Source organism: Vanessa cardui, chromosome 6 (genome assembly GCF_905220365.1).
Source record: "Vanessa cardui chromosome 6, ilVanCard2.1, whole genome shotgun sequence".
Classification (NCBI taxonomy): domain Eukaryota; kingdom Metazoa; phylum Arthropoda; class Insecta; order Lepidoptera; family Nymphalidae; genus Vanessa; species Vanessa cardui.
The window spans coordinates 455,555-473,355 of record NC_061128.1 but is presented as its reverse complement, the minus strand read 5'-3'; the positions used below and the strand labels follow the sequence as shown (position 1 = coordinate 473,355).

The 17,801-nt window shown below is 31.8% G+C and overlaps 1 protein-coding gene across 3 annotated transcripts in view; it reads left to right on the top strand.

Moving 5' to 3' along the window:
- Positions 1-17,801, top strand: part of LOC124530763 (lachesin-like) — a 79,249-nt gene that overhangs the window by 56,072 nt on the left and 5,376 nt on the right. For 2 of the 3 annotated variants that reach the window (XM_047105039.1, XM_047105037.1), the window contains exons 5-9: positions 1,543-1,704; positions 3,128-3,256; positions 9,199-9,373; positions 15,536-15,645; positions 16,797-16,859. In XM_047105039.1, the coding sequence (XP_046960995.1) occupies positions 1,543-1,704; positions 3,128-3,256; positions 9,199-9,373; positions 15,536-15,645; positions 16,797-16,859 (639 nt within the window). The remainder of the gene's footprint in view (positions 1-1,542; positions 1,705-3,127; positions 3,257-9,198; positions 9,374-15,535; positions 15,646-16,796; positions 16,860-17,801) is intronic. The other variant, XM_047105038.1, reaches the window with a different exon arrangement.

The following is a 17,801-nucleotide window of genomic DNA, read 5'->3' as shown; positions in this document are numbered from 1 at the left end:
ATCTAATAATTGATAAAACAAACTGTCAAAAGTCTGTTAGGATGAAAATACAACGATCATTGGCAATATTAGCGCTCTATGAGAGTTTAATCGCCATATTGATGACTAATTAACTAAAATAATTACGTGCAATGATAGTAGGAAACCGCAGCTGACAGAGACGTACAGTGCTGGCGATAGTTTGAAAGTTATAAATTTCGACCAATTAAAATAAAATTATAACGATTAAAAATAAATACATAACTTCATTATGAAAATTTATATACTTCATTCGAGTTGATTTTTACAACAACTTTTGAATCGTCATTGAACAAAAGATATTAAGTGAAGCTACCATAATTTCGGAATGTAGATTTTTCCGAGAAGCCGCAAGTAATTCAGTAGTTATTATTTTTCAAGTCAAATCATCATTTAATTGTGGTTATCATTTAAATGATTAAACCATTTCGAAAGGAGTTACTGATTCTTTGGTTCTAATGATGATTGGGTATGATGTGAAAATTTCGGTTAAAAGGCCAATTTGATTAATATGTGTGTTTGAATGTTTATCGAATCTTCATTATATATCAGTAAGTGGTTATGGAAGTAACAACTAACAAGCCTTTACTACAGACAATTCAATTAGTTAAACAGCTTTTAGTTATACCCATCTTTATTAAAGTATTTCATTAAAGTCTTTACACCGCTTGGAAGGCGAAGTCAAAACTTTGGAAACGTTTTTTTTTTATTACGTCTCGTAGATAATTCTACCATCTGTTCGCTAATCAAATTACCTTTTGAATGTAGGGATCAGACAATATTTATTTGAATCCCTGAAAAAATAAAACGTGACCATTGTAACAGGTAAATGTTTGAAAAAATCATGTTTCGTTTGTATCTTGATTTCGTCGTATAGATAAATGATAATTCTGATTATCCTTTACAGATTTCAATCTCATGTGGTTTATTTTTCCTCCTAACATTCTCTTGGGTTTATTTTTGTAAGTTAAAGTATACTTGTTTTATATTAAGTTAACCTAGACTTTAAATTTTAACCTTCGATCGAGATCAATTGGCACAATCTGATTTTAAAATAGATTATGTTCTGAATTCTTTAAAAGAACTGACTTATTCTGATACATCGAGAGTCGAGATTTAATTAAGAATGACCTTTTATACTTAATAGTACTTTAACTAACAGATGATAAGTGTATAGTATTAATTTTTTATAATAAAATGTATACTTTGCCGTTTCATAAAGAATTTGTACAAAATACATTGGTAAAGAAGCATTTTATTCATTACAAAATTATACAGATGGTATAAAAGCGCATAGTTAATATTTGCTGGCTTCCAGGCAAAAACGGGCAATATCACACTCATATATTGTATTGTATTGTATTTAACTATACATAACATGAGTTATATTGAACTATATATATCTACTCAAAGGGAGAGGACTTAACCCAGCAGTGGAAAATTTACAGGCTGTTGTTTACATGTAAATGTAAGAATTCGTCTTATTTGTAATTATATAAAATAAAACAGAGATTTTTCTTACAGTACCACCAAATATACTGGACGAAGAAAGTACACAATCAGCAGTAGCAGTCAGAGAGAATCAAAATATTAGCCTAGTTTGCAAAGCTGATGGTTTTCCAACACCAAAGATAATGTGGCGAAGAGAAGATGGCCAGCCCATATCTGTAGACAAAAGGAAGAAAGGTAACTTCTCAATTTATCTAAATATTATTCCAAAACTTGTTCATGTAGTATCTAATGAATAGTCAATGATATATAATTATTTGGTTTGCGATAGACTTCTTATAAAATACAATTTTTATTCTCAAATAAGCAGTCAAATTAAAATATACAGGTACTCTTGGTACTTCCAAGAGTACCTACATACTTGTGAAGCAATTAATTTCGAGTTCCAAAAAAAAAACAATTACTTGCATGGCTATCAGAATACGTTTAATAAATGGAAATGCCTTTATACTTTCATGGTACGCAATAAATACTAAACTAAACAAGCATTTCAGAAAAGACACTCATTTGTGTTACTTATTTATAATGAAAGCGGCGGAATGCTGTTGGTGAAAGCGCTAAGTTCGTGTTTTATGAAATGCAAGACTGGTGTTGACACGGTAATTAAGCCTGTTAAAACCATTCTAATCCAACCCAAGCACAAAAATATCTAAAGATAATTATAAAGGGGTATTCAGATTAAATCGTTGAAGCATTGGTCCCAGGACACAAAGCTCCGAATTGTTTTTCAAGTGATTTTCTTTTATCGGCGAAATTAACGCGTGCTGGTGAGTGGCACTTGCCACTAATTGTGTGTGACCCTTACGTCAATCGCATGTGCTATGATTACTCGCGAGGTTTCACTGATGTTTTAATTACTTCCAAAACTGTTCTCGTTTTCATCCAGCGTTAATCCTTTGTTTGGTTTTATATTCCCGGATCCGCTTTTTATTGGCGTTAATGGAAAGAGTTCGTTCGGAGTGGATGAAAGCGTTTGCGATTTAAGACTGGCACAGAACGTTTGACTCCATTTTGCCGCTTGAAGCGCTTTAAGAGTCCATTCATTAAGCAGTTTTACAATTTCATCCCTGGAGTCTTCACGTTTACCAGCGATAAGTTTAAATAAACTTTAGAAAATGTTTCTGTGATATAATTGTCAACATTTTTTGTGATGTTTTAAAGAAAAACCTCACGATATAAAAAGGCGATATTATGAACAGTCTTTCTTCATTTAAATGTCCATTCATGACATTTTAATATAAACTTTATTTTATTTTAAAAAATCTTCTCAATTTAATAAATACCTAGAAAAGAAATAGTACTTTCAGGAAAGTTGAATAGAATATAATCCGATATCAGATCCGTTTATATTCAAGTCTTAACCTAGGACTTTTAATACATTAATAGTATAGTATAGGCGTAGGACTTTCTTACCACTAGATACCTATTCTCATTGTAGTTAAAAGGAGAATTAGCCAGTCTAATTGCCTAAAAGCGAAATTGTGATGAAAAATAACTTAGCGTATATTTGATTGATTTTGTAAGTAAGCTTACGAAGGTAATAAAAATATATCAAGACAATAGTTCTTTGGTCAATATTCTACAATAAGTTTTGTTTCAGTAACAGTATATGAAGGCGACACGTTGAGCTTACAGCGGATCAGTCGCACGGAAATGGGCGCCTACCTTTGCATCGCAACTAACGCGGTCCCACCTTCCGTGTCTAAGAGGATCATTGTTGATGTCGAATGTAAGTGATACTGTGAATATATATGTGCAACTATTAGGAGATCAGCTATAATATTAATATGTAATTTGTAAATAATAGTTACACACTCCATTTTAGAAAATTGAGTTCGTGTATTGAATCTGTTTTTGTATATTGAAACTGGACGGACTGATGGTCGAGAATCGAGGGGCAATCAACCATTCGAATAAATTCACACTCACGCGAACATACACTCACACATGCGCAAAGACACGAGCATCAAGTAACGAGGCCATATCTTTCTCCACGTTTTGAAGCTTCATTGATTTTTTTATTTTTTTTAAATAAAAAGTAAATCCATATCAATTCGATACAACTAGAAAGTTGTTAGTACATAAAGCTAAGATTGCCCTCAGATATAAATGATTGCACTAATTAGTCAATGCCAGACTTAATTTATGTCGTATATAATGAAAGAGTGCCGTGAAATTAAAAACGATATATCATATCAAAACTCAGCGTGAACGAATCCGCAGTAACAGACAATTTGTTATAATCTAATTTAATTTACTCCTGCTTAATTACACAGAAAACTTTCGACCTAAAATTTCATCACAGAAAATATATCGAGGTAATTAAATTAAAAACATCAACCCGAAAAGAGCAACTTTGACAGTTCTACGTTGCTTAATATTAACACATAAAATATTATGTGATATAATCTCAGTGATGTTGGCGCTTCATAAACCGACATATAAAAAAAACATTAAATATTATCCTAAATTATAATTTTATTTAATACTTAAAATATGAAACACTGCTGTAAGTATAGATGTGAGCCCCTTCACGCATTTTATAATAACAATAAAGAGAAACTCTACTCATGATATAGCTACGGTGTGGAGGAATTCATAATTCATACTGAAAGCCTGTATATCAAGCCACGGTACTTTTATTATTTACGGTTTTTACAACTTTGTCGAAATGTTATTTTTCTTTTACAGATGTATTGCAAGAGTTAGTAATCATTCAAACAGTAAACTTATGAAATCAAAATACAACGAATTGAGTGCAATGGTAGTTACACATTTTGTTTAGTTCGGAATCGGAAAAAGCAGCTTTGTTTCATTAATAATAACCTAGACAAATTGAATATATAAATTTTATTTAGATAAAACTCAAAATGTAAGATAATCCAAACATAAGTTGGTGAATAATTATATTCACCAACTTCGAAATAAAAAAAAATACTAAATTAAAATCAATTCGAATACTTAATTTGACTGGTCCGTAATCGATTAAACAATTCAACGGCACTGAAGCGTCATTATTTAATTAAACACGAATATAAAATCTACCTAAGAAAACGGAATTACTTTTAAATAATCTCACTTTTCAAACTCAGCTGACTAAATAAGATGGCGGCGGGTGATAATTGAAAGAAAACATTTTTAAAGTTGCACGTCCCAGGGCTGCCCATTTTGAAATCAATATTGGCATTTTAAACATTTCTTTTACCTAAATCAGGTGCGATGACGGTATTATATGTGAATCTTCCTGAAGGAGGATTCAAATTGGGTTTAATTACTGTTTACAATTCATTCGTAATTAAATTTATTATGCATTAAAACAATGTTGTGGAAGCTCCAAGCATTCTCCTCGATAGGGGAGAAAGTCTAAGTAGTGGAAAATTAACATTCTGTTATTTTAATGTCGCTGTATTAACGTTCATTTAATATTATAAAGTCTGTTCCATAAAAATGAAAATAAATGTTGTTACAAAAAATATTTACTTCAAGAGTATATATAATGTTAAGATCATATATATCTTTTTCCTCGTCACAGTATCAACACCCAAACCAGGATGACTTAAAATTTCAAATTGGCTGTAAAATCCGTTTGACTAGATACTTACCATCGCATACATTACCACCAAACAGAAAACTTTGTAGTATTGTTTTCCGATTTGAGAAATGAGTAAGCCAGTAAGATGTCTGGAGAAAAGGTCATCATAAAATTTTAGTTCCCAAAGTCAATTGATGGTGTACTTAGTAGTGTACTTCTCAAAAGGTATATACAATATCTACAGGTGATGGTAGCTACTTACCATCAGGTAGCCCATTGCCGCTACCCTTATGACATATACAAAATATATAAAGGGCTAAAATCAGGCTTTGAACCCAGAAGCTCGACAACCGAAGTAACGAGGGTGAACGATATAAATGGGTAGACGAGTATCATGGTGGATTTTGCCGACTTTAATTAGAATCTTTCCTTTCTACCGCATGGCTTCAAAGACTTACACATATAAATGCAAAATATATATTCAATTGTGGTTTCTTTATTCATTTTAATTATTTAGGATCAGTGGTGTAACTAGGCGGATAAATGCGGCTGTGGCGTTGCATTGGAAAAAAAATGGGCTTCTTTTCAAAGTTGATTAACACACTTTGTATGTATGATATATGACATTGTGACATACAAAACTTTTTTCTTTCCGCGTAAGTCGGAATAAACGCATGAACGGAAATGCCGAATAGCTGTAGGATTACTATAATTGTTGACTTAAATTATTTTGACGGCTGCTAAATTTTAATTTTCGGACTTCACTGTTAACAAATAAAGTAAGATCATTAATACATGCAAAGAACAATAGAGGACCTAAAATTATACCCTATGACGAAATAAATGATTATTATTTTGTCTACAAATATTAAAATTGATTTTTTAAAGATCACTTAAAAATTGAAATTAAAACGTCTTTCATAATTATAAAAAAAATAAATAAAAATGCAAATCGCGATGAAAGAAAGACCGCAAGTCGGTTGACTATTTGTTCTTATGAATTCCATTGACTGAATGAAATCACAGCGTTCGAACCGGCTTGCGTTCAGTCGATAACATTAATTTTCTATAGAAATTGGAAATTGAACTGTTATAAAATGAGATTTTTCTTATATTCAGAATCGCATTTTACTTGACTTGTCGTTACATTAATTTAGAACGAAGAGAAACGTGCCGTTTGTCATACTGAATTGTATTAAAAAATTACTTTATTTATTTTATTAGCCTTTATTGAGTCTGGCATTTTATTTTTGTACTAATAATGTATTTTATATAGCAGATATGTTTCACTGAATTGCTCTTTAGCATAGGCTTCATTCAGACTCTTTAAAGTAACCTAAAATATTATAATATTGTATCGTTTCGTTACGATTGGGTAATCGTAAACAATGTCTTATCATGCAAATAAAATGATTAGATATGTTTGTTTCGTACTTATGATAAGTATTACTAAACAGTTTTCCAAAAGTGTTGATGTTAAAAGACGTGAATACCGAACGACTGTTCAGACCTCCCAACATCAAAACTTCTAAACATAGAAATATTATAATCCTCTAGGATTGGCACACACACACAGCTCCAATGCAGATTAGCGATACACTTATCGCAGAATTTAATCCGATTGATGCAGGTTCCCTTACGATGTTTTTCTTCACCGATGAGCATTAGACTGATTATAAATACAAATACAAATTAAACACGTGAAATTTCAATGCAGCTGGGTCCAATTGGAACCCGCGATATTTTAAAAGTCAATGATTTCATCAGTCGAACCATATATATTATTCTGAAACCTTTAAAATTTGCAACGAATCGATCAATTTATTACACGCGTATTTAGCATTTGTCAGGTAAGAATACATTAAATAATTAACCGAAATAATTACACCACAAAACGCCTGTGGTGTTTCCGGTCACAACGTTCATAACACTCATTTGCATTTACATAATATGTATAATTAAATTTTTAATCAGTATATTTGATTTTACTTGTACTGCTAATTCGTTAAATTCGATTGATCTATGGAAAATACAGTGCCTAGCTTTTAGAATTTCAGTCGAGCTTAATAGTCCGATATCCAATTCTTATATACACAACAACAACAACGGCCTGTAAATTTCTCACTGCTGGGCAGGCCTCCTCTCCCTTTGAGGAGAAGGTTTGGAACATATTGCAACACACTTTTCTAATTCGGGTTGGTGGAACACACATTTGATAATTTCTATGAAATTAGACACATGCAGGTTTCCTCACGATGTTTTTATTTAAATTATAAACACAAATTATTAAGCACATGAAAATTCACTGATGCTCGAGTCAATTCCTGTATGAGACATAAAAAGCTATTCATATCAGATGATCAGATGTCGAGAAATTCAGTAGTAGTCCGTTGTTTTGAATTTGACAATGTTAACAGTCCCGTTTACGTAAGATGGTCATTTTGCTCCTGAACTCTTTTCTATAAAGGTAAAAGAGAGTATTTACGCATATATGTATTACTTGTTAGTCTAGTCGTATAAGTCACACAAAGCCACCTTCAAGCATTCTATATAATTGTAATGACTACAAAATAAATTGGGCAATTTACATTTTATTTATATACATACTCTGACGTCAAATAAAGTCTTGTATTTATTAATTTTATTTTTGTGTCTGTCTACCTCAAAGCTAAGAATTTGCCAGGGCTAAGGTTCTTTCCGGGAATAACCTAAAACTATCTCGAAAGCCAAAGATCTGGCGCACAAAGTAAAGGCGAAATGTCGTAAGGAATTTAATATTAAAATATGACTCTTTTAAGCATACACGAGCAAGATAATGAAGTCATCTTCCATGTACGCGTAAAGAAAGGTGGACTTCATAAATATTTTAAAACATCGTAGAATATTAAACCATATCACGGCCCGAGTAATATTCGTCCTGAAAATTGCCATCATAAACTCTGGGAATGTGAATTACGTTCTCAAAGTGTGGATTTTATTATCCAAGGGAGATGTGAAAAATCGTCGGCTATATTCGGCCGCGTTCGGGAAACTTCGCCTCTATCTATCATTATTGAGAGTTAATAAATTGCTTTAGAGTTTCCTATAGTTTAACGTACTTCGATGCACGCGCTGTCGAGTTGTTTTAAATTGATATGATTAATATTTCCACTTAATGACGCTAGCGACAATGAAATTATCTGTAGCTATTATAAGTTTTACAATCTTAGCATCAATTTTAAAGATTATATATAGATAAGATAAGAGCTATTTTTTATATATCATTTTTATCAGAAAAAAATTAAATGAAATGAAATTCAATAACATACAACTAACTGGCGATCATGAGTTTGCGAGATACATTTAAGCTACGCGACGTAGATACTCACTAAAATAGGTTTTTTGGAAATTTTAATTTCAAGGGGAAAATGCTTAGTATAAATTTACCCGTCCAAAACCAAGCCGTAACACTAGTCCATATATTGAACTTGCAAAACATGTATCAATTATCATTAAATTTGCAAGTATAATATTCATGAAATAAATATATATTTACTTAATTAAATACAGGCCAAATTAAAAACAACAAATCATGACCGCGAGGAATGGGAAGAACGCTTGCAACTTTTTCTTGTTGCATCGCGATTCCGATTCCCAGCGCAAAAAATGAACAAGCAGTTCTGTCACTGGTGGAGGCAATAAAGCGAAACGTTAAATCTTTTACATTTTTCTAGTACTATAAGGCTTAAGTGTTTCAACTGATAATTGCAAAAAAATAATTGAATTAAGAATGCAGGATGTTTGTAAAACCAATTTAGATTAGATTCATTTAGCAGTCATCAAATAATTTTTAGTAGTATCGCTGGTATTTTTGGAAATAACTTAGTTTATCCTTTCTAGTTGATTGCACACCTTGGGAATGATGTCATCGCCAGGCTGTTTCAAAAATATGTTTGTTTTTGTAATATATAATAGTAAAAAAAAAAATAGACCCCTCTGATTTTCTTTTGCCGGATCTTCTCAGACCCAAGGTGTTAAATTCCAAATGGTGGTAGATTTTTAAGTATCTATAAGCAAGTGTAATCACTTCTATTTGGAATAAAGATTTTTGACTCTGTCTTTGACTGAAACTTCGTTCTTAATTAAAAGTATTTTTTCAGTCTCACCAATGATCTGGGTACCAAATCAGCTGGTGGGTGCTCCAGCTGGAACTGACGTCACCGTGGACTGCCACACTGAAGCACACCCCCGAGCCATCTCCTACTGGGTGTACGACAATGTCATGGTGCTCCCAACTAAAAAATATGCCATCAACACCGAGGAAAACTCATACAGGTAAATTTCATTATTGAAAAACAGTTGTTTTTTGTGTGACTTATAAATTAATAATCAGTTTATTTAACAAGTTCAAATCTTCTCACAGAGACGACAGGTATAATGTAATAATAAAAGTTTGAAAGAAAATTCACGCGATATGATTTAAGAGTTTATCGGTTTGGAAAATTCTGATAAGAAACATTTGAACGTAAAGTGTAGTTTGGTAACAAATTTAAAAAAAATAATGGCAAATATGTATTTGTTACCATTTACTTAATTTCTGTATTTGATAATTTTAAATAAATGCCTACAATTCTCCAACAGCCGCACCAATCCAAACTCTACTTTGCAAAATTCGTCGTCAACCACGCCATTCCAATGCAGAACGATTCATGCACGCTTAGCAAATTATAATTCGACACATGCAGGTTTCCTCAAGTTGTTTTCCTACAAACTTGTTATACTAATTATAAATCAATAGTACAGTACAGTAACAGCCTGTAAATTTAAGGCCTCCTCTCCCATTAAGAAGAGATTTTGGAACATATTTCACCGCGATGTTCCAATGCGAGTTGGTGGAATGCACATGTGGCAGAATTTCAATGAAATTAGACACATGGAGGTATCCTCACACGGTTGTTTTCCTTCACCGCCGAGTACTAGATGAATTATAAACACAAATTAAGCTCATGAATGAGTGGTGCTTGCCTAGGTTTGAATTCGGAATCATCGGTTTAGAAGCACCCGTTGTAACCACTGGGCCATCTCAGCTCTTTTTAAATTAAATCAGTGGTGCAACATAAAAACCACTATCTTCGAACAGGAGTTACGTGTTCGAATCACATTCCTATCGGTTTGGATTATAATCTTATTCTTTGAAAAATATTATATCCAAACACATAAATCATATTTTTATTTGTTTAATAATAATCGATTCAAAAATAACTTTATTTTATTTCATCTCAATAATATTATCTTTCTTATAAATAATATCAGCAATATTAACCGTTAACGTTTCAGCAGCTGACTTCACGGATCTTGTAATATTAAATTTCATTTTCAAAAGAAACCCTCTTCAGGGTGAAATATATTCTGTAGCCGTATCGTTCTTCCTCAATCTCAAAGCTTACAATATATTTTAAACGTCTATTTTTAAAAATAAATTCATGAATTTAGCTTCGTCACTTATGAAAAAGTTTATCCTCTACATATTTTATCGACGTGAATATTTATGCAATGTATATAATACTGGCGATCCAACCCGGCTTCGCTTGGTTGCAATGCTGATCCTTAATATACTACTGAATGTCTTATAGTGTTCACAGCTTTTCCATCATTCTCTACTATATCGTGCATGTATTATACATATAAACCTTCTTCTTGAATCAATCTATGTATTAAAAAAAAACGCTTCAAAACCCGTTGCATAATTTTAAAGGTCTAAGTATACGTAGGGACAGAAAGCGGTAAGCGATTTTGTTTTATACTTAATTATGTAATCAATAATGAGCTGAGATGGCCTAGTGGTTAAAATCGTGAACCTTCATGTGCCCAATTTCATAGAAATTCTGCCACGTGTCTTTTTCACTAACCCGCATTGGAACTGCGTGGTGGAAAATGTTTAAAACCTTCTTTTCAGAGGAGAGAGAAGGCCTTAGCCCAGCAGTGGGACATTTACAGACTGTTGTTGTTATTGTTTGTTATTGTGATAATATCACCAATAATTGAATATAATTCAGAAATACATTTCATACTTGTCAATAGAATCTCATATATAAATGTCAAGTGTTCTTGCAGTTGATTTTATCATGTTAATAAATACTTTAAAAAAAACAGTATGTCCCGTGGGACACCTGGTTGGAACGAGGTTCCTTTCACTTTATTATGTATTAAACAATAGACAGTGAAAAAAATAAACATAACGCTCTTTCCTCACGTGATGGTGTTTTCTAATTTACTGTAATGTAAGTCGCATAAAAGAACTTCGTTCAAAAATCAGAAAAGTGTTAGATAGTGGGATCCTTGTTGAAATAGTTATATTAGGCCCCTTGTGTATTTAGTAACCTTATACAGCCTAGCAGTGGAAACTAAACAATGTGTTGCTTCACTTTTTTACACCTAACATAGAAGTAAATAATAACGTCTTGGAAATAGAGGCTGGATGACGTTGCTTATACAAAATAACATTATGTTACAGACTATAAAATATTGCTTTTATTTTTTACGTAACATCAAATTCTAAATAACCATCCAAAAAGTTTTACTTCAAATTGCAACAGTAAATCCTAAACAAAAACTATATTTCTACAAATTATATAGATATAGAGAACATTTTTTAAACGAAATTCGTAGATAGCATTACATTTCTTATACATGTCATGTGTTAGGCAAAAAAGTAGCCTATGTCCTTTCTCGGAGTTCAAGTTTGCTTGTCACCAAATTTCATCAAAATCGGTTCAGCAGTTTGGCCATGAAAGAGCGCTACACAGACAGAGTTACTTTCACATTTAAAAGATTGATATAAATATATTATCTGTATACAACGGTCATTGTAACTCTTACAATCGTATGAAGTCTTTTAATACACACATTTCGTAATGACCGACTCTTCTCTCGAGCACATCTGGCCCAACATTTGCAAATGTCAAACATTACTCCGATGTAAATGAACCTCGTTCGCCGATATCGTTAAAGTTGTATGAGGCGAGTTACTTGCGCATTACACATAATTAATATTAAATGCTCGCTGAGAGCACTCTCTCCAGCACTCGTAATCCGTATATTGTATTATGCATTGACGATTATTATAATGAAGCTCCTATACACTGAGTAATCGACCTAATGCACTACTAAGACTCGAATAATAGTCAGTAATGTAGTACAATATTAATAATAGTAACGTCCTGTAAATGTCCCACTGCTGGGCTCACTCTGCGGAGAATGATGGATTCACATCTTAAGGATTTCGATGATCACCGCCGAGGCGAATTATATACACCAATTAAGTACATTAAAATCCAGTGGTGCTTACCTGGGTCTAACTCATCGTCGCAATCATCCGTTAAGATGTGATGTTCATCACTGGGCCATCTCGGCTCTTAATAGTCAAATGGTTTTTGTATAATCATAGGTACAAGAATCATTTATACCATAGTATTCAAATTTTATTGACTACTCGACCGACTACAGCATCATGTTCATTAACATATGGTATATTAGACAGCTTGGGTCCGTAAAAAGTTTTCTGTTAAGATATATGAAATAATAGACAGAACTGTTCTTAAGTTTGGACGTTGGATGTTGGCTGTTGGATGTAAAGCATTGGCCGTTAACACTTTAGTCCTGCGCTTAAACTCACTTGGGCGTGTCAAACGGACTTGCCAACCTATCGGATTATAAGAGTATTCCCACACGTACATGCGTTTGTGCACTTACCCGAACTTTGTAAACGTATGTACGCACGAGAGATAAATGGAATGTATTGAGATGAATACAAAGGGGATTTGTTATTTCGAGATCCGAGCTCTTAATCTTGAAGAAACTCCCTTCCTGGAAACACTGTCTTAGTCTTCACACACTTGAAAAACATGAGCCAAAAACATAGGATGGGTGATATTATTTGTAGAATGGAAAAGCAATAATCGTGTCTAGCTAAAGCTAAAGTTATACATACATTGCTGCGGATCAAACGAGGTGGGAAGTACGTCATACATCAAAATCATATCATGGACATTAATTAACGTTTCAATAGCTGCATTAACCTAAATACGCTACAACATATACGAAATATAATCTTCAGCGTAGACTGTTCTCCCCTGAGAATATTCACCGTGACGTAACTCACATTATAAATACTTGTACTATTACAATGATGAGGATGCTATCATCCTAATGAATTATTATCCGACTTTGATTACCTGCCAATACAACATAATAATAAATAAATTATAATAACAAATTCGCTGAGTCCTTCAATGTACACAAACTTTTTTTTTTATATTGAATGCTTTTCTAAATATTTATTTCGTCTGTATTTAAGAGATTGATTGAAAATATTTCTTAGAATCAAATTCCTATTCAGAGACATTTTTTTCAATAATCCGATCGTATGTAAGTATTTACGTATTGTCAAATAATATCTGTGTAAACTAACCCATCTTTATCAGGTTATATTTTTTAGGTTATCTTGAAGAAATTATTGGTTAGCTATGTTAGTACCTTTTATTGTGAAGTTCATACGTATTTCATGTTTCCTTCTTTTGATATTTGTAATGCGCTTTAATTAATTTACTAAATAGCGTTGTATGTTAGAGCGAGAGAGAAGAAACTTACCTAACTACCGTTATCGTATGCGAAAAAGGGTTACCAGACAGGCAGCGTAACGCGTTACGTAACGAAGCTGTATATACTACTATAAGAAGTTATAACTTCAATGAATCCGAGATAGATTCCAACGCAATCGTTTAACACTCATTTTTTTAAATGATACTTTATATACAAGGTAATTTAACACCTATTGAAAGTCGAAAATCATTTTAAGTTGTAGACCTTCCACCTTTCTTAAAGGCTGGCAACGCATCTGCCATTACCGTTGTTGCTGAATGTACACGAGCGGTGGTAGTCCATCAGGTGATTGCCCATCTTGTCCTTTGTGACTTCCTGCCCGATTGTCAACTTTATAAAAAGAAAGAGAACAAAAGTCAAATATCAAAATTCATTAAAACGAGTCTTGTCAACTCATACATTCGGCGACCATCTTAATGGATTTCCTTAAATACTCACAATTGAGTAAAAACCGCAAGTTTTAATACTCAGATAACAGATTCTGACCATTGCGGCGTACCGTATTTTAATGGAAACTAGCCAACTGCGCGGAATATACTATAGTGCAGTATTACGCGCCAAAATAGATGCACTCTCTATTCCGTGCATAGTCTTACGAGACCTGACACGACTGACTTTCTTTTATAAACGTCACAGACAATCAAAGTTAGCAGAATTATACGGAAGATCGAATGTATTGAAGGAGAAGAATTTAAGGTACGGTTTTGTAAAGACACAAAAGGAAAATATATAAACGCAAGACTCATTAAAAAGATTATGATATTTAGTATGTACTTCTTAACTGTTGTAACGTGTAATGTTTTAAAATAAGTCATATTTTGTAATTTAATTCCGTGTACTAATTTAGTGATAGTTAGTTCTGTAATGTGTCGATATTAATTACATTTCATATTTGACACTTGTTAATTAATTTGGACTACAGTTAACTTAAAATTGAATATTGTAAGGGTTCACTTTGTTCTGAAAATTAACTTTAAATTTGGAGTGAAAAGTTATGTGTCAAAATTGTATAATTAACGCTAGACTATATATATAATAAACATTTTCTTATATTTTAGTAATATACTAGTCCAAGATTTTTAGATATCTATCCAATCGAAAAATCACGTAGAAGGATTTTATGCAGAGCGGACCAATTTTTGGTGCTTAAATTCCTGGTCTATACTTATACATGTAATGTCACTAAAGCATTTTTTGCACCAATTTTATCTTAAAAAAGGTGCATTTATTTATGTAGTCATTATAACTTCTGAGACGTTGAATTTAATTATTAATTTTTGAGTTTTAAAAACGGTTCATAAAATAATTTTGTACAAACTACTAATAAAATGTTTTAACGATAAGTAGATAATATTTTTTTAATTCAAATTAAATTTAATTTAAAAAAAAAACGTTAGACAAAATAAGATGTGAATTGAGCGATTTAACACTAAATTGACGGCTTAGAGTCTAACCTGATTATGTAGCATTTTTGTCAATAAGTGCTTGCATATAATAAAAAACAACAGAAGTATTAATTGTGATGTCCTGTAGACCGATTTTCACGTCCAATCTCAAGATAGACTAGCTAACTACGCTTACAAATGTATGCAAACACAACTGTATATAACTTCATGGTCTTATAACCCAAACCGGCTTGTTCAGTTCACGGTACAGGAACGAAGCCTTAATGTATGTTTTGAGGCTCAAGAATATTAAATGCTAATCTTCGATTTACGACCTGCTGATAATTTATGGATAGATAAACTCAATAACTTTATAATTTTCCGATCGACGTTCGTCTCGAAGACTTAATGATATGGAGTCTAATTTTTAAAATGTACCTTTTGCCAACAGAGCGCACATGAAACTCACTGTGCGGAATCTTCAAACCGGCGACTTCGGTAACTACAGATGCATCTCGAAGAACTCGCTCGGGGAAACCGAAGGCTCAATTAGACTTTACGGTAAGAATAATCATATATTAAACTTTATAACCTCAAAACAATTAAATGTAAAAAAAGGCGACTTAACATGATCTAGGGTTTTTACGACAGAAAATATTTGGAATAAGGACATATTCACAAAAGCCACAATTGTTTTCAAATGTGTTAAGAAATAATCATATAACGACTAACTTAAAGTTTGTATGTGAGTAACTTCATATATCAGAGCACGTATGTCAATTACAATGTTTCTTAATATGCGTGATATGAATATTTATAAATTAGCATTTTTTTTATTTTTGTCGCGTACTTTGTTTCTTCTTTAATAATCAAAGTAGTATTTTTGTCTTAAACGATGAGTTGGCCTATAAGAACACATACACACGGTAATATTTTTAAGACTTGATATATAATAAGGTACTTTGTATATCACGTAGGCTTTCGAAATAAATAAAACGACTAAAAGATATAAATTATATTTGTTAATGCAGGCCAATAATAATTTAACGTACATAAATGCGCACGAGTTCGTAAGTGAAATCTTATCTTAAAAGCGAATTCACCCACGACAAACCTCACTTAAGATCATAACATAATATTAATCAATATACGCTACTATATTATGTGTTACATGTTACATGACCTGTATCCCAGTTTATAACTAATGCCCATATTGAATGATTTATATTATTGATTTACAATCACTTACCACAGTTAAATCAGTGTAAAAAGAGAAGAAATACAATAGACCGTCCTGTTCACTTATAACATTTTGAAAATAACGATGAGCTATTTAATTTTTTTACATTAAAATGGAATATTTTAAAATAATTTGTTTTTGTGTCACCTTGTATTAGAACCAGTACACGTATTATGTAGAAGAAAACTTTGAGTTTTTTCTATTAATTTGTTTCTCTTAATATGCTTCTTCTTCCCAAATTGCAAGTATTATATAATAAAATTCAAGATTTATTATGAACTAATCATCCTTTACATGTACATACACACAATACATCCTTACAATTATTCTGTAATATTATTTAATTTAGATAATATATTCTTCGTCAAGTTGATGTGTTGTTTTGTCACTAAGGGGTGCGAAGTCTATAAATCCCAAACAGATATACCATATCATTATTGTAAACATACTAATATATTCATTTTTCCCGCAGAGATACCAATGCCTTCAACATCACCGAAAGCAACCGAGATGAAAAGCAATGCGAATAAAGAGAGTAAGTATTAATCAAACAACAGATTAAAAAACATCTAATTTTATGCAATTTTTTAATTTTAAATTATCTTAGACGAATTTAGCCCAAGACCCATAGACAATAACGGCTAATTACATGGTCTTAAATTATTTATACAATCTGCATGTTACACTGAATCCCTGAAAAATGCAACATCTTTGCTTGACTCTACAAAGTCACTTATATGTTAAATCTTACTGGTTTTAGTTTGAAATAAAATAATGTTCACGGGACCAGTAGTTGTTAAACATTGATTTTGTTAATAAAGGGAATAATTTAAAATTAAATATGGAGTAAAATAAATAAATTTAAGTATCGTTAGTAAAATAAATACCATTATTTATTTTTTTATTATTTACTTTTGTAATAATAGGAATAAGCCATTTTTTTAAGTTTATCTACTAAAGTAAATTAAATTCTTCAAGCACGAAATTATTTTTCATTAAGTTACACAAATAAATTAAAAATTCAATATAATATATTCAATCCTTCAATCGAGACTCATTGGGACTTACAAGATTGTAAACTGAAAGTATTATGAATGGAGCATTCAATATAGGATGTATTAGGCTAGTGTGTTTATTATTTAATCGAAGATGGGCGTTTTATTAAAAATTAATACAAGTATGTCACAGAATAATATGAAACTGCTATTAAACACAATCTGACTAAATTTATTATGAGTTAATAGTCCTCACTATTATCTGTTGACACAAACACATTATTGTTTCCATTGTGAATTAATTCAGTAGCGAGATTTTGTTAGAATTATTTTCGTGTCTCACACTTGAAATTATGACCATCGACTTACTTACACCATTTTATTGTATCCTATATTTTTTTTAGCTGTTATAGTCAATATCACATATAATATATAACATTTCACGTCTTCTACGGTGAGATCCAATTTTCATGTTACAAAAT